This window comes from Drosophila guanche, unplaced genomic scaffold, assembly GCF_900245975.1.
Source record: "Drosophila guanche unplaced genomic scaffold, DGUA_6, whole genome shotgun sequence".
Lineage (NCBI taxonomy): Eukaryota > Metazoa > Arthropoda > Insecta > Diptera > Drosophilidae > Drosophila > Drosophila guanche.
Genome location: NW_022995743.1, coordinates 18,677,150 through 18,695,066, shown reverse-complemented (window position 1 = coordinate 18,695,066; position 17,917 = coordinate 18,677,150). Strand labels below are relative to the sequence as shown.

Genomic DNA, 17,917 nt, shown 5'->3' with positions numbered 1-17,917 from the left:
GACGCTAAGTGACGGCCAGAACCCAGGATACATTTTCTACGCACCAGGCAAGCGCCCAGTCCTCAGCAGTTAAATCGCTTTATCCATGAAGAAATCGGGACGTGCTTTCGTTGAACCGACTTCGGATTCGACTAGTTAGCGCTCCTATGTCATACGATGCCAAATTTCCGCTGTCGACGCTCAGGAGGTCTTGCGGGCGACAGTCAGGTTGTGCATTCGCTGCTTTGTATGAAAGCCTAGACTCCAGACCCAAATGATGGGAGCTTTACCGGCAGATCGAATCCGTGCTCTTCGCCTATTCGCAGAATGTGGCTTTGATATTTGTGTTCTAACTGCTGGCCCGACTTTGCAAATTTGAGAAAAAGCCCCTTATAAGTCTTACATAGCGTTAATTGTCTTTTGTGCGTAAAAGGCGGTTCATCGAAATTGTCTCCGATCAGTCGACTTCTTATTGCTTTTTCAAAGCTCTGTTGGTCGTCGAGGATTTTTTGCGAAGGAGCAAATCGCTACTTCAGCGATCTACTGACGAGGACCGAGGCAATTTGCGGCAAGCTGGTGCGAGTTTGCTTTCCTTCTGCCTCCAGCACGAAGCAAGAGTTAAATCGGCCTTTAACGGGGACGGCGTTGCATAGCGCCACATTATAGTTATTTTTCTTCGGCATATTTTTGAAGTTTAGAGTAAAGTACTTAAGGGCCAAGCGGAACCGAAATAAAACTATCTCTCGTTTTTGGCGAACTAGCGCGCGCACATTATTTTGGTTCTTGCTTAATTAAATGTAGAATTATTATTGCATTAACAAATTTTTGCTTTTGTGTTGTTTTATTTATTATTTTAACACACAGAAGGAAGCGTTTCCGACCCCACAAAGCTTATATATTCTTGATCAGTATCAATAGCCGAGTCGATCCTTATGAGCACCTAGTACACAGAGCCTATTGAAGATAGGGCAAGCAAGTTTATTTAAAAACGAGAAGGGACGTGTGAGACACTTCTTACGAGTCAGAACTTTTATACCCGGTACTCAGTACTACATCTGTACCTTAGCGGTTTTTGTCAAATTTTAAATTTGTTCTTTACTGTTATCTACATTTACAACACTTCTCGCCCCAACACGCTCCTTTAGCTCACCTAGACACCTTCCCCAGAGCCACACACTGCAGAGTCATGGCAGAGGCAGAGACGCGCCAGAGGCAGAGGCCGCACACTGCAGAAGCAGAGTGTGAATAAGAGAATGTGAAAAAAACAACAAAAGCTGCGGGACAGGGTGGGTTTAGCCACTGCAAATTTATTTCTTCATTCTGGCTATTATAATGGTCCAATCGGATCCCAATTTGGTGATCTGATAGATATGGTCCTTCCCTACGGAATGGTTAGTTTTCTTGGTTTAGGTTAGTTTAGTTTTCTTTCATCTTCAAAATTGTACCTTTGGGAGGTTTTCGCTCTTTGCGGGCTCATTTTTTAAATAAACTTGTAACAGTGTGAGTATACAGAAGCCAGATGCAAACATTTTTTGGCTCTAGCTTTTATAGTCTCTGAGATCTAGGCGATCATAAGGACGGACGGACATACGGAGGGACGGACGGACGGACGGACAGACAATAGACTCGGCTATTGATGCTAATCAAGAATATATATACTTTATGGGGTCGGAAACGTTACCTTCTGTGCGTTACATACAACCGTTATTCGAACAAATACAATATACCCTATTTAATCTTCGAGTACCGCAAAGGGCGAAAATCTCCCACAGCCACAATTTAAAAGATACAAGAAAACTAAACGTCATTCCGTAAGGAAGAACCATATCTATCAGAGCCCCGAATTGGGATCAGACTAGATCATTATTATAGCCAGAATGAAACAATTAATTTTCAGTGTCTGCGCCCACCCCGTCAGGCAGTTTTTTTTACTGCCTTTTTTATCACGACAAAAATCTCAAGAAGTTGGTTCTCCTTCTTCTCTTCTTGGTTACGTAATAGCTCGGTCAAATTTTTCTGTTCTTAATGATAAATTCTTAAGGAACTACCTACTTCCATACAGGATACATTTTCACAGTACCCTAAAAAGTTGTACAGCATTGCAAACAGTAAGAGTAGAACGTCAGCACATCCATCCTCGCTATCATTTCAAATTACATACGTCGTCATACATTGATCATGATGATGATTTGCCAATCTTTTTGCACAACTTTTCCAAACAACTTATTCTTAGGAACATATGTATTCATTCAGTTTACCAAGCTCGAACGGCATTTTCAGCCCTTTGTTAAATGAAAGCTCCCTGCTTCATGATCACCGACTAGTTAAGCCGGTATTTTCACCATTCAAGGTAACTTGCAGACGGATATTATTTACACTGATTTTAGTAAGGCGCAAAGCTTAACCTTCTAGGGTTCTTTATTCTCACTACCTTTGTTCTAGGTCTCAAAGAGTCCTTTTCAAAAACTCATTCTTTCTACCTGTTATGGTTACTTATGTAGTACCACAGTATAGACATCTAGGCGCCCTACTTCTCACATTCTTTATTTATGACCTGCCTTCATGCGGATGATGTTTAGCTCTGTGCCTCAAATGCAAAGTAATGACATTTCATCGCAGCCGTTTCCAGGATCCTTGCACCCTCTGCGGTAGTTCTCTTGAGAGAAGAACATTATTTGATGATCTTGGATTTAAACTAGACCCCAAGTTAAAGTTTTCTGAACACATTTTTACCATGGTAATTAAAGCCATGGGCTTGCTTGGGTGTATAAAGGGGTAAAGGGTAAGGAACTTTATGACCACTATATAAGGAATAGTCTTTAGTTAGTCGCAGAAAAATGCATGGTGCAACTTTTATGCATAACTTGATCAAGAGGGACGTAAATAGCCCTGACTTGTTGAGCCGCATAAACTTTTCCCATTAGACCCACTAGAAACTTTATTCCTTTGTCCCTTCCACTTTAAAGTGAATTATGCCTTGCATGAACCGTTTAGGGTCTTATGCTCGGATTATAATTCCCTCTGTCATGTTATATCCTCCACTAGCTCCCTTCCTCTTCTTAAATCACTAAAACAAGCCTACCTCTCTTTATTTTATTTCCGCTGCCCTTTATGAAAGCTTTATTATTTTCGTGTTTCGCATCGTCCTCTTCTTGACAATCTGCGCAAAGGACTTGTTTGGCAGCACACTGGATCGTTATGATGCTGGTCATGGCGTCTCTTGTGAGCGCTGCATTTTCAGTTGCGGGGCTGGTCTCTATAGCTCCACACCGAAGTTAAAAAGCACTAGGGAGAACCACTCAACTTTATTCATGCAGTCAGCTGATAGTCTTCCGTAGCCAAGTTCTTCCAACGGAGTATATGCTCAGAACACCTCTTTTAGGTGCATTTTCGGCTTCGGATAGTCGCGCAGCCGCAATATTGCCTAGCTGCTTTAGCCGTAAACGACTGGGCGAGTATTAATACCGAGCCCCCAGTCAAGCTGACTTTCAGCACGGTCGACTGATACCTTGGGATGTTTGTGGTAAGTATGTAAGGAAGGGAAGTGTGTGAGCTACTTCTAGGCGGCGGCAACACAAGCGCATTGTCAGTGTTGCTGCTTCGCAAACACCCGCTTAATCCGGAACTGCTTAATCTCAATACACTACTTTTGATACAATGAACATTATTTGTGATTACCGCTTTTTCGCAGCTCACCTACCTACCGAGACAGCCGTTCGCTATGAGCCGCAACCTATGAGCCATTTCATTGGTTTTTTTTTTGCGAAAATATTGCCATATTGCCATATTGCCGGGGATGTACCATAGTGGTGTATGTTTGTTTTTGTTTGGTTTATTTCTGATTATTCCGCCACGTGCGGAAAAGACTAACGAAGAAAGGTGAATCTAATGGCGATAATGTTACTATTGACACACAATTATTCTCAGGATTGGCCAACGTTCTGAGAATGTACAGTTCTAAGGATTGAAATAGATAGAACATTTTATATTATCTTTTATATATATTATCTATTTTTACATAACACGTATACATATACATATTTAACGAGAGTGGAACACATCATTTTAAGTTTACATAAAGCAGTTACACTTCTGTCACAGTTTACACAACGAATATCTAGGCTATTATTCTCCATTTCTCACTAGTTTCCAGCTCCAAACATTCAATGGGTGGCCCCAAAATGCACTTTCCATAATTCTTTGAGTTTTCCTTAAAGTAACGTTCAATTACATCGTGGAGTTCATCAATAGTTATAGAGAGCATTCGAGAACGATATTTCGTAAGCATCTCTTGCGATACATCATACAAAAAGTAATCCATCCCAATATTTCCAGGTGCAATTGGCGAATCCAGCTGCTGTAGTACTCCGAGTTTCGCCTCAAAAAGAGCCTGTTGATCAATCTGTTTATTCTCCGATTGCAGCCACTCATATGTTTTTTCAAACGCAACTAACGTTTTAGTTGAATGGGGGTCACGATAGCTGTAGAAGCTAAAAATTCCATCCGAACTTATTTTAGCGCCCGCTCCATAGGCCCCATTCTGTTCACGAACCACAGGCAGAAGATACTTAGACGACAAAAGCTTGGCAAGGACGCACAACGAGGGATGATCTTTATGCAAGTATGGAACTGCAAAGAATGCTTTTGCACAGTAGTTGACAGGAATGTTCATGAGGTATTGTTGACAGCTTGGATGCAAGAGAGTAATATCGCTGCTTTCGTTCAATTTTTCTAGAATGGGCATTTTATCCAAAAAATTGTTCAAATGGTCTACGGCCTTTGGTAGGTATGAATCTGAGCTGTTAATGGCCACACGCATATTGCTCTTATTAAAAACCTTTTTGCCAATTGACTTTAACTGGTCTCGAATGTCCGCTGTGTTGTTTTTCTGCACAAAATTCTTCATGAAATCTATGTGATCGATTCCTGACAACAGAGACTTCAATTTACTTGCACTGCTTACTAACGCGGCCGCTCCTACCATTGCATACAAGTGACCAGAGCTGGCAATGCCTATTGAAATATTGGATATATAATTTTCAATAAGCATTTTTAGACGGACCGTGTCTTCAAGCGTGAAGTTTTGCAGCAAATCTTGACACAATAAGAACATATCTGGCACATTTTTATCTAGTGCATGTGTTGTCATTATCAAGCTCAGCTGGTAGCTTTTCGCATCTTCAACATTTTCGACGAAATTTAGCTTGAAGTTAATTCCAGCAGTCTTAGAGAGCACAAGTTTGTCAAATTCACGAAAGTCATGCTTGATGGTTCCCATATCATTGATAATATTGCAAAATAGTGGAACGAGCTTAATTTCATCTTCACTGAGACCAGTTATATTAAATAGGCATTTCAAATAGGTTATCTCGTTGGTCGGAACTTCACAAATCTGAGTTTGAACTTCTTGAATAGTTTGGATTCTCAACTTTGGCCAAATCGGTGGTTCTTTCACATCGCTTAGCGATAGACAGGGCAAAAGGTTGGTATTCGGTGTGGCCTTTTGAGAGGCGTCCAATTTCAACCCATTCTGATATATTTCTTCCAACTTTTCATTATCGAGTTCATTAGTTTTGTGCTTTAGCATATCTAATTCAGCCTGTTTAAAGTTTTCGTCGTACAACTCGTCAGGCGACATCGTAAGTGTCAGTTTATGCAAGTTATTTTCAAAATATGTGTTCAATTTTTCTTGGAAGTAGTTCTTATTCTGCTTATAGCATGTTCGCAGCCTTGCTATCATATCCGAAACCCGAAGGTTGCCAACTACATCCCCTTCATGGTTCCACAATGCTGTTGAGTTAAATAACAAAGCTTTGCCAAAATGAGAACTTTGATGTTTTAGTGACAATTCAATATTGTGGAGAATACTTTCTACATGCTGGGACTCAAATCCCTCTTCCATGGCCTTACATATAGTAAGGCTAAAGAGGTCGTTGAACTTTTTGAAGTCTTCAACTCGCATGTCTTGCAATCCTACAACAAACGTCGTATCCTTGGTATCTGAAGAGTACCCAGTGCTCTGATTGTAGCCCCCGGAAAAGTTTGGTTCTATTAGGCTCTTGTAGAACGCAGAGTTAGGTCCACGGATCAATATTTCGGATAGGACGTTTAATTCAAACGTTTCTTGTATGTTGGTTATCTCGCACATAAGCAAAGCAATGGCAATTTGATTCTGTCGATCGAAAGCTGCGCCCATATTGTCCAGTCTGCTGGAAATGTGTACGTGTCGTGGCTGTGACCATCGCTGTTGTAGAGGGATACGGCTATAAGAGTTGTCTATTCTGGTGTGTAGAGATAAATATTCTTTATCAACAAGCGCGAGCGTCTTTGTCAAATCGAATGAACCATACGAGTAGATACGGGCGTTACTTGGATGATAGTATTTGCGATGGAATTCAATCAAGTCCGTGTGCGTTAATTTAGGTATCTCTAATGGATTTCCACCGTATACATGTCCATATGTGTGGTCGGGTAAAATATTATTGAGAAGATTCTGTCCAAAAACTAGAGAGTTCTCAGAAAACGCGCCTTTCATTTCATTATAAACCACACCCTTGATAACAAGTTTAGACTCCCGATTATGTAAGTCCTTATGTTCTAGTCGCCAACCCTCTTGAAGAAAATCCAAATGCGCAAGGTTAGGGCTATAATGAAGAGCTATCAGTATTTATGTACTATTATTTAATATATGCGGACTTACTTAAAAACAGCATCCAAGTAAATACGTTGTAAATTTCTATAGTCCACTTCATTCATAGTTGAAAAAGGATAGAGTGTGTAATCTGGACCTGTCATGGCATTCATGAACGTAGCTACAGAGCGATTAAGCATCTTAAAGAATGGGTCTCGGACTGGATAGTTTTTTGATCCACATAACGCTAGGTGTTCCAAAATATGCGGAAGACCAGTGGAATCAAAAGGTGTGGTCCGAAAATTAATTGAGAATACATTATTTGCGTCATTTCGGTCGATATGCCATAATTCCGTGCCAGTTCCTTCATGTCGCAGTGTATAGGACGTAAGATCAAAGTCAGGTATACGTTCGACGCGTTCACATTGGAATCCATGATACAGCTTGCCTTCATTAAATTTGTATACTTGCTTTTTTATTAAATGTGGGACTTGAATCTGAGATGAGGACGCAATATTTGCTTTCTTTGGATTTGCATCGCTTAACATGCCATCAAATTTGGACACAGATTTGCAATTGGTTCTTGACCGTTGAGCACGCAGCACAGTCGTCCTATGCGAAGCCAAACTCATAAATTTCAACCGTGAAAACATTGTATTTGGCTACGAATGATAAATTCACAATATAGATTTCAGATGAGATGATGAAACCATAAGACAGAATAACAACTAAATCGTAATGGCAATACACGTTTGAACTTCAGTTACATCAGCCGGCATTCATTGAATTCAGGTAAATATGTTATGTTCTATGTTAAAACATTAATATACATTAATAACCGATGACAAGATTCTATGAAATATGTATCCAGATAAATAGATATAGCTTGAAAATTGATTTATTTTCTACACCTTACCTATAATATCAAGCAAATATAGATTATTATTTTTAACAAAGTGTTCTGGTACTGAAGTTTGTGTGACCAAGTCTTTTTAATGAGACGACCGTAGTTATCGGTTTCAGCTGTTTGTGTAAACATACAAGAATACAATTTTAATAAAGATATTCAGCTAAGTGATTTTGTTGGAGCTGTAATTAATTGTAAGTCTATTAAATTATTTTATAAAATTTATAAAGTCCTTTTTTTTCCAACAAAGAGAATAACAAGATCGATGGATGAAACGAACCCGCCGCTCAAAGCGTCCCAATGTGCATGTGTGAGCACGCATTAGGCTGGTAGTGCGTTAGAGTACGTACCTGTAAAAGGCGGACGATTTTAAAGACAAAAATATATAAATATAAAATTCTTCTCTCTTATAAAATGTATTATGTACCCTCTCCCGAATATCGGCTAAATAAATTTAAGTCCGTTCGCACATGTATGCATTCGGGCTTCAACAAAATGATCTTATCTTCCATTATCTTAACTACATTGTGGATATTTTCGTACATATGTCAGCAGATCGCCATTATTCTATTACACAAAAATAGCATTTATATACAGGATTTGCAAAATAATATGGTTTGTGGCGACTTCCAGAAGGTGTTAAGAATAAAGTCAAAAAATGAAGCGCTGTAAAAGTATCGAATGGCACATCTCGAACACTCATTTATATGTACAATCGCCGAATGAACCGCCGCTGAACGTTTAGCGGTTGACTCTGCAGCCCGCTTTCTCTGGGTTTCGAACAACATTTTGAGTGAGCCTGGAGCCAGCCTAGGAGCCAGTAAAATTCGAGTGGCAAAAAACCGTGCTGCGTTTATATTAGTATTATCATATTGGTATCATATTAGTATTCTATTGTCCTTGGTATATGTAAGTACATCCCATGCAAATTAAAATAGATTTCAGGAGTACCTAGACTTTTTATTGCCTTATTTTATTTAGTATTTTTTTTAGAACATTTTTATCAGGTTTCGGTCTTGTTCTAGTTTGGAAGACAACGAACAACGATGAGTTCAGATATTGACCCTGATTATTCCACCCGCCGTCTGCGGCAAAGACAAACTAAGAAAGGCGAATCTAATGACGATAATGTTGCCAATGAATCAGAGAAGAACAAGCGAAGAGGAAAGAAAAGAGGTCCACATTACGGGAAAAATAGTGCTTATGATGAATATGGGATTATTCGCTACAATGGATTAGATATCTGCGACTGCATGAGCGCAAAGTGTGATGGATGCTGGTACGAATGTCAAAGTTGTGGCTCTACCAGGTGCGGTCCAACCTGTAGAGCTAATCGAAAGTTTTTCTACGAAGGAATTAACTACGACGGAAAGGACTTATCCATAACTAATCAATTCCTTCCGAAATGAACTGAACTAGTTTTAAAGCAGCTATGTACGTATGTATGTACATGACGCTGTTAAACTAAATCATGAGCTAAGTTACATACATATGTACCACTGTTTTTAAATACACATTTTTATGTAAATTTGATTCTATAAAAAACAACAACGGATCAACGTATTCGCATCCTAGCGGTAAAGATTTGGAACTACTGGTTGTTGGAAAATATTATATTTCTTAAACAAAAGCCGCTTGTTTTTCTGAGGGGTCCTTCAGGCATCTAAATATAACCAACGATTCTTCTGTGCCGTCGCCTTGGCACAGAGAAGATCGACAATTTTTCCTCGACTAGATCCAGAGAATAGGGTAGTTGAAGAAGCAGTTCGTATTCTAATATAAGGATTTTTGCCATGGAAACGGGACACGTCTGCACCGATGCATTATCCCGCTGAAAAAAATTTGTTTCTTGTGCAAATGTGGTCGTTTAATTTGTGGTTGGTATTCCAAAAAACTGGCTTTATAGCTTTGTTGGACGATTTTAGCTCAAAATTGTGGTCCAAAGGGGATCAGAAATAGCCGAGTCGATATAGCCATGTCTGTCTGTCCGTCCATCTTGATGAGCGCCTGGATAATAGAGCCTACAAAAGCAACATTTTGTATTGTTCCAAGTGTATTTCAAAATAGCGCCCACTAAAGGCGATAATCTGCTATATCCACAATTTAAAAGATAAGAGCAATCTAAAAATGCAATTACGTAGGGAATGACCAAGTCGTATAAGAAGAAAATTTGATAATTATTATAACCAGAATGAAGAAATTAATTGGCAGTGTTATCCCGTACCCCTTCCAGTGGCTTTTATTTTGCTTGCTTGTCATTCTTTCTCGCTAGCACGCTCTGCCTCATGCAGTGTGCCCCTCTGGGGGATGGTGGCAAGCAAAAAGGGCGTGCACGCAGGAGAAGTTTTGTTGATGTAGATGACAGATGAGGACAAAATGTAAAATACAAAATCCTAAAAAAAATGTTTAAGGTACAGATACATATTTACCATGCACTGACTGAGTACCGGTTATAAAAGCTGTGACGCGTACGAGCTTATGTGTTAAAAGTCGGTGAAGTTTTTGATATTTTTCTGTGGAACTAAGCAAGCTCAAAACGACTCGCAGGACTCATCCGTTAGGTAACCTGCAAGAGCAGATGCGAGGCAGTTTTACATAGGGCGCGGAAAGAGGAGAACACGACAGCTGCAATCTTCCAAAGAACCCCAAAGAACTGCCGTCCGACATTCTGGGAACACCAGGAGCCAATTCCCAAAACCCCAAAACCAACCAAAATTGTTCCCGTATTTTTGAAGATTCCGATCTAGATCCAAAAGCGGGAAGCTCGTGGGAAGGAGTCTTAGACAAATTTCACCATCTCGTGAGAGAGCTGGCAGCAGAAGTTTGAAAGGACTTGAAGGACGAGTTAGTGTCCCGGTTTCGTGAGTGGGTGGTCAATTCGACGGAAAAAATCTGGAGAATCGGTGGAAGATTCTTTTCGAGCAATGCTTGAGGACAAGATTCACCACACCCATAGCCGAGTCCTAAGTGGCTCGAGTCGTGAAGAAGGGACTCGAGGATGAGATCGCTCGTTACGTGTGCGTGATCCACATCTAAGAGGTGGAGTGCTCCAAAAGGCCCGTGCACGGTTAACGAAAAGGAGACAGGCTCGCAAAGAGACATGGAGCAAGCCATGTACTTGGGTATCGATTTCTGGAGATCTTTCGCAGATCAGCCAATATGCCGAAGATTGCCAGAAGAACGTGTTGAAGCTCGGGACCTGAAGGAAAAAGATGCTAAAGATGCTGGAGAGGGTGAAGAAGGAGTACTACGAGTCTGACGTACGAATATGCCGGACTAGGGTCAACGACGCTAGAGAAACATCGGATCTAGTTCGTGGAGGGCATTTCCCCTTAATCCCCAGCGATGCAGGAAGTGGTCTAGACAGAAGTGGACAAGATGCTGGAACTAGGAGTGATAGGCCTTGGCGCCGGTAGTGCGGTAACCCAACAAAAACAGGAAATGTATGTTGTTTGTACGCGCGAAAGTTGAACCAGCTCAACGTCAAAGACACTCACCCTCTTCCTAGCACCGTGGGAATACGGTCCAGGATTGACCAGACGCATTGCATATCGAGAGTCGACCTCAAAATTGCGTTCTGACAGATTAAGCAGAACTTAAACCGCGATCACCGTTTCAGGTCGTCCGTTATATCAATTCGTCATGTTGCCCTTTGGTCTGCGCAATGCGGCCCAGAGGTTTTGTAGGGTGATGGACAAAGTGATCCCGAGCCAGCTGAGATTAAACGTTTTTGTCTATTTGGATGATGTCTTGTTAATAGCTCCTGACTTTCAGACGCATCTGCGAACTGCAGAATGGTATAGGCGCTTCATCGCGGTGCCACTGACAGACACACCTTTGAAGGCCGTGCGGCTTCGAATTATGGAGAGGGAGCGGTGTTTTTTCACTAACCAAATAGTATAGCATCAATAGCCGAGTTGATTGAGCCATGTCTGTCTGTCTATCCCTCCGTCCGTCCGTTATGAGCTCCTGGATCTCAGAGACTATAAAAGCTAGAGCCACCAAATTTTGCATCCAGACTTCTGTATGCTAACACTGTTACAAGTGTATATCAAAAATGAGTTCCGCCCCCTTCCGCCCACGCAACAGGGCGAAAACCTCCCACAGCTACAATTTTGAGGGAATGACCATATCTATCAGATCACGGAATTGGGATGTGATTGGATCATTATTATAGAGATAATCAACTCAAATATTGAGATACTTCAGCGTTACCAATCAAAAACTTTGCAAAACTTTCAAGAAATTAAAGAAGAAATAAAGAAAACTAGTAAGAAATACATCGACAGACTCCACAACCACAAAAATAATTTAGCCTTAAGTCTATTAGACAATAGCCTAACAGTAAGAAGACTGAAAAGATACCACATTTCCGATATCCCTGATAGATAAATCCAAAAAACTGAAAAGATGTTATATATAATAGCAGGGCTCATTGGAAAACTGCTATTTCTGTTAATTGAATATTAATTATAAATTATATAAAAAAACAGATTGTAAATATAAAGAGAAAGAAAAAAAAAGAATCAAGAAAATGATTTTCATTGGCTAAACCCACCTCGTCCCGAAGCTTTTTTTTGCATATTCTCTCATCCACACTCTGCTTCGTGTAGTGAGCGGGTTCTGCCTCTGCAGACTGTGTCTCTTTGGGAGGGGCGCGCTAAAGGAGCGTGTTGGTGTGATAAGTGATGAAAGATGTAGAAAAATGTAAAATATAAAATTGAAAATTTTGAAAAATTTCGTTAAGGTACAGATGTTATTCTGAGTACCGGGTATAAAAATTATGACGCGGCTCACACGTCCCTTCTCGTTTACTTTAAATACACGTTTTTAAAAATTAAATCTTATACACATTTAAAAGTGAACTAGATTTTCAAGTTGGCTTCATGCGAAAACCAATTGATCAGATCTATATTGCAGTCGTACCGTCGACAATCGATCCAGGATGCTTCCTCCGCATATATGAAATTAGCAGCAACATCGAGTTTAGAGTTCAAACTAGATGTGGGACTGCAAGTAAAAATATAATGTTCAATATTAAAGAATCAATTTAGTCAGTTAAGAAAATCGCACCTTAATAGTAAATTAATTAGCTCAGCTCCAACACTGAAGTCCTTGGAAAATCCAATTCTTTTGGCTTCACAGATGGCTTGTAAAAGGCACTCGTGACCGTTGTAACCGTAGCTTAAATATAAATAATGGTTAAATATAATTAAAAACTTGTGCAACAACAGAATTCATATGAATATCACGCCATACCCGTTAAGCAAATATTCAATGACAGCGTATATATGCCAGCGTAGACGGGTGGGCTTATGGTACATTTTCCTTTCTTTTCCAGTTTTTAAAAACGTGTTGAGGTCATATTCGGGTAAAAAGGGGTTCTGGCGAAACACCGTAGCATTATAGGGTAGATGAAACTCTGCTTTCAATACGTAGCCCACGGTGAGCGATTCATAGTCGAGATTTGCTGGTATTCCTATTCCAGCAATGAACTAAACTATTTGGATAAAAATATTTATGCCTAAAGGTAAGTCTTTAATATACCCCACCTGATGTCTAGTTGGAGCTTGCCTTGGAAATATTAGGAAACGTTTAGCTCGCATATACATATCTATTTTTTTTGGTTTAAACGTTACAATAAGACATATTGTTAAGACCGAAGACCACACTCTCCTATTCATTTCGCTGACAGCACAATAACTGCTCTCAGAAAGACATCTGAAGTCAAAATACAAAATTTCTTTAACAATTAGCATTGAACTGCAAAACAGTCCAGAAATAACCAGGCTAACAGATTAGTATCACAGTCGTTAATACAGTAGTCAGAATTCGTAAGTGTTAAAAGTTCCAGTGGTTCTCTTATATCTATGTATGTACACATGTACTCATCAGGCGATGCCAATAGCGGCCTCTATTAAAATTACATTTGAGGCAGCCATGTTGGAAGCATGCAATGACTGCAGATCGCCGATGAAGAATCCAGTGGAGTAGAACACAGGACACAACGAAGACGACTTCAAATCGAAGCGGAAGGCCTTGAACTGAGCCATCAGGAAAAGCAAGGCTTAATGTTTTTGAGAGCTATCCGATGCAGCTTATTCCGAACCCTTTATGCTCCAAGAAGTGGTCCAAGATGGTCATGGGGAAGCTCTGAAGAAGGCCAATGCTTCCCAGTGCAACTTAGTTCATTACGAGAAAACTGTGCCTATCCCAGAGTGTAGTTTATTCGAGAGTGATACGTGATGGCAATCATCCGAAGCCATTCTCTGATTTTTACAGAACGAATAATATAATCGATTCTAAACAATACTGACATATTTATTTGCCTGATGAATTGCATAATTTATTGATTATGTAAAACTTTGAAGTCTATAGTATTTCTTGTAAATATGTATACATTTAAGACATACAAATTTTCAAAGCTGAGGGGAATACTTAGAAAAATACTAGTGAACTTCACTTAGGCATAGTTAGTTGTACAAATAAAAATGACACACACAAGTAAAATAAACTTACTAAAGAAATACACACGTACTTAACATAACTAAATCAAAATTTCGTTAATATGTAAATGTATGAGGACTGGATTTTTTTCTTTTTTTTAAAACTGAGCATTTGCATTATTCCATACATGTTTGGAATCGATAATGTAAGTTGTTTAATTGTGCTTGTGAAATTCCTCTATGCAAAGCTTGCAGCTCCAAGATCCTTCTGGTGGAGTAACGAGAGGCGGAGATAGGCAATACATGTGATATCCGCGATCACAATCGTCGCAAAATAAAAGCTGATCGTCATTGTCAGAGGTCCCACAAATGGAGCAATACTTGCATTCTATGCATTGCCAGCGATACCGTTTAACTGATATAATCATATTTGCTGTGAACTGCAAGCACGATGGATGACCAGAACGCCCACAGTCAGAACAGGAAACGAGCTCCTCTGGCATGCTAGTTTTTTTGTTTTCACGCTGATCGCCCAAGCAAAAGTCACAGTAGGGAGATGGTTGCGCCACTTCTCGTTCAACACGTTGTTTGAGCTTCTTTGGACTAGCGCCCGACGACCCAGCTGATACTGCTGCTGCTGGAGGGTTAACAGCGGAATATATAGGAGGTCCAGCAGAGACGTTTGATGATGCGGCTATCCCCATCCCTGCAATTCCAGCCATGGTTGCCAAGGGAATCGAGTCATTGGATGCTCCTGCATCACTTAAATTCTTGTCGTAGGATGAAGCAATGTTGGTCGGCATTACCAGAGCCGATTGGGAGGTTTCATCATTAATTGGAATAGGAGACGCTGAGTTTGAGTGCGATGCGTAGAGTCCTGTGGCTGCAGCTGCTGCCGTGTTAGCTGCGTGGGCAACTGCTGCTGCAGCAGCCGCTGCAGCTGCAGATGTGTTTCCACTGTTTCCGCCGCCTCGACGTCTCCGATCAGCTTCCCCATCAGCAATGTTTTTACGACGATTGCCTGTATCAATAAGCAGCTTTAGTGATCGTAAGGTCCAAGCTCATGAAATTAATTTGTTACTTACCACCGCCTTTGCGACCACGTTTAGGTGTACCTTCTACAGTCGCATTGGACCTCCGAGGTCGTGAGCTCCGCTTGCGTTTTCCCCTATTACTGTATGATTCATCAAACTCGTTATCCGAATCAAAGTCATCTTCATAGTCTTCGCCGCCATGATGATAGTGGGAGGAATCTATCTCGTCGTGGAACCACTCCTTTTCGACATTTGCATGTGAATCTTTACTATCATTGTCTCCTGACGCACCCATAGAATTTCCGTCAGTAGCAGCAATAGCTGAAAGACAAATATGATAATGGTAGCGCACAAATGCGAAAAATATCTTGTTTTAAAAATTGCAATATCCCAAAGTGACCTTCGTGATTTCTGGTTCGTAAATTGTTATTGATTTTTGATACTACTAAAGATAGTCCCTTACCAGCACTTTCAATCTGATGATGGTCACGTACACTGACTGTACATGTTGGTACATGGTGATGGTGATGCTGTTGGTGGTGGGTGTGGGAAATATGATGTTCTCGGTACTGATAGGCACGGTAGCTGTGATTTGGGTTAAGTAAATACTGTCGCTTCGGCTTACGCCAACGAGTTGATGGGTACGTATAAATCTGTCCATGGCGGAATCCTGGCATACGCTGTTTTTTCTTCATAAAGAGAGCACAGTGTGTCTGTGCAACTCCGGTTTGGGGGTCAAGAAATGGCATTCGAAGACGCCTTTCGATACAAAGTCGCGTGTTAAAGTTTTCGCTGTTTTCTAGAATCTCTTTATACCTTTCCTTGTCGTTCAGAAAATTTTGAATTCTCTCAAAGTTTCCAATGTTTACGACCAACGTTTTTTCAATTTCGGAAGCGGAAGCCATATTTGATGCGGTTGATGACGGCGTGCGAACGTTCAGACCATTCGAATTTAAGTGTCCCGTATTAAATGAACTCTTTTTCTCAAATTTTCTGCAGTCAATGAGATTTGGTTTAAAATAATAGATCATGCATTTTTCCCAATTGTATTCGTTGTACAAACATCTTTTTACAGTACAAAACAAAGGGACGCAGAACGAACACACAAACAAAATAAATTTTCTCGAAGTGGCAACGATACAAAAATTTCAGTATTTCGACTTTTTAAATATTTGGTATTTGAACGAAAAACTACCGCAGCTATTATTGATAAATAACAAAAATAAGGGTAGCCTTGTAAGAGTTTAGACCTTTTTTTGGGCCTACTTCTGGACGTTGATATGCAATGACTGCACCATCAAGTGGCCCATGCGACACCAAGCCTAAGCCTGTTAGGCGTGGAACCCAGCAGAACGCAGCCCTTCTCCCGCCCAACTGACCGAGGGGCGCAGCCGCATGACGTGCGGCTCAATTAACCGAACCGGTCGTGAGCATGCAGGAAAGATAAATGTTACGCTAATATTCGAGGAAAATTAGAGCTAAACACAACTATACTAGAGTAACTATAGCTAAGCAAGCAAAGATTACAAAAAAAAAATAAAAATAAAATGAAACTAACTACGGGAGAGGTAGGCTAGTATAAGAGATTTAAGAAGAGGAAGGGAGCCAGTGGAGGATATAATATGATAATATGATAAGGGCCATCAAATTCCTTTGACCGCCTCTTTATAAACCCCAGCACACCCATGGCTTTTTTTACCATCGTAAAAATGTGTTCAGAAAACTTTCACTTGCACAACACCATGACTGATCTGATTGCATGCGAGAGTGAAATTAAATGTCCTTATACTGGACACAGAGCTTAACATCATCCGCAGAGGGCAGATAATGATAATGAGTGTAAAAAGTAGGGGGCCTAGATGGCTACTCTGTGGTACTCCAGAAGTAACCATAACAGGTAAAGATAAGAAGTTTTTGAAGAGGACTCTTTGAGACCTGGACCACAGGTAGCTAGAAATCCATCTCAAACGATTGGTCGGAAACCCTAGAAGGCCAAACTTTTGTGAAAGAAGACAATGATTTACAGAATCGAATGACTTACTAAAGTCAGTGTAAATAACATCCGTCTGCAAGTTACCTTGGAAGCCTTTAATGATAAAGGAGGTGAACTCTAAATGATTAGTGGTTCTTGATCGTCGCAGTATAAATCCGTGCTGCTATTTTAGGAATAACGGATAACTTAGATATATCTCTATAGTTCTTGCTATCTTTCTTATGGAGAGGAAGTATAAAGGATTCCTTGCAGATAAAGGGAAAGTTAGAAGAATGAATGGATAGAGTGAATAATTTAAGCAAAGGTCCGCACAGAGACTCGGCGCAGTACCTGAGTACACAGCCGGGAACTCCGGCAGGGCCCGGTGAATATACCGGCTTAACTAATCGAAGATCATGAAGTAAGTAGCCTTCATTAAACAAAGGGCAGAAAATGCCATTCGACCTTGGTAAACTATATGGATACATGGGAATAGGTGGTTTCAAAAAATTGTGCAAAGAGATCGGCGATTGCCTGATCATTGTTCGCCGACATATTCAAAAATGAAAGCGAGGATGGATGTGCGGACGTTCTACGCTTACTGCTTACAAAGCTGTAAAACTGTTTAGGGTCCTATGAAAAACGTATCCTGCATCGAAGGAGGTAGTTCCTATAGCATTGAGCATTAAGAACAGTAAAATTTGACCGAGCTATTAAGTAATTAGAAAGAGAAGAGGGAGAACCAACTTCTTGAGATTTTTTAAATAGTCTTGATTTTAGATTTTTTAGACTTCTTTGGTGAACCAAGGAGGTTTCGCAGATCTAGTCGGACATGAGAGTGGGACACACGTGTCAAAAATTGTGTCAAGTACATTGTAAAACATGTTTTGTGCCTTCAAAGACGTCAGTGCACGAGGACAGAGCGGACCAATCAAAATCCCTAATTAA

At 40.4% G+C, this 17,917-nt stretch overlaps 4 protein-coding genes across 5 annotated transcripts; 1 reads left to right on the top strand and 3 right to left on the bottom strand.

The window, feature by feature from the left end:
* Positions 1-4,014: 4,014 nt before the first annotated feature.
* LOC117578647 (presequence protease, mitochondrial-like) lies at positions 4,015-7,626 on the bottom strand. Its single transcript, XM_034264263.1, has 3 exons — positions 7,527-7,626; positions 6,680-7,272; positions 4,015-6,623 (listed from the first exon to the last, which is right to left on the bottom strand). The coding sequence occupies exons 2-3, from the start codon at positions 7,261-7,263 to the stop codon at positions 4,097-4,099; spliced, it is 3,111 nt and encodes a 1,036-aa protein (XP_034120154.1). The 5' UTR covers positions 7,264-7,272; positions 7,527-7,626; the 3' UTR covers positions 4,015-4,096.
* A 907-nt stretch (positions 7,627-8,533) lies between these two features.
* On the top strand, positions 8,534-9,147 carry LOC117580682 (ARL14 effector protein). The gene has a single exon (XM_034267305.1). It carries the CDS (start codon positions 8,564-8,566, stop codon positions 8,924-8,926), a length of 363 nt encoding a protein of 120 aa, XP_034123196.1. The 5' UTR covers positions 8,534-8,563; the 3' UTR covers positions 8,927-9,147.
* Positions 9,148-12,315: 3,168 nt separating this feature from the next.
* On the bottom strand, positions 12,316-13,361 carry LOC117584336. Its single transcript, XM_034273170.1, has 4 exons — positions 13,070-13,361; positions 12,777-13,012; positions 12,591-12,701; positions 12,316-12,527 (listed from the first exon to the last, which is right to left on the bottom strand). Exons 1-4 carry the CDS (start codon positions 13,274-13,276, stop codon positions 12,383-12,385), a joined length of 699 nt encoding a protein of 232 aa, XP_034129061.1. The 5' UTR covers positions 13,277-13,361; the 3' UTR covers positions 12,316-12,382.
* Positions 13,362-14,016: 655 nt separating this feature from the next.
* On the bottom strand, positions 14,017-16,122 carry LOC117591931 (zinc finger protein DPF3). Of its 2 annotated transcripts, XM_034285339.1 has the most exons (4): positions 15,461-16,122; positions 15,049-15,318; positions 14,908-14,984; positions 14,017-14,856 (listed from the first exon to the last, which is right to left on the bottom strand). In XM_034285339.1, exons 1-4 carry the CDS (start codon positions 16,026-16,028, stop codon positions 14,179-14,181), a joined length of 1,593 nt encoding a protein of 530 aa, XP_034141230.1. In that variant the 5' UTR covers positions 16,029-16,122; the 3' UTR covers positions 14,017-14,178. The 2 variants fall into 2 exon arrangements, with proteins under 2 accessions (XP_034141230.1, XP_034141229.1); XM_034285338.1 differs by having other exon boundaries at positions 14,017-14,984.
* Between the last annotated feature and the right edge of the window lie 1,795 nt (positions 16,123-17,917).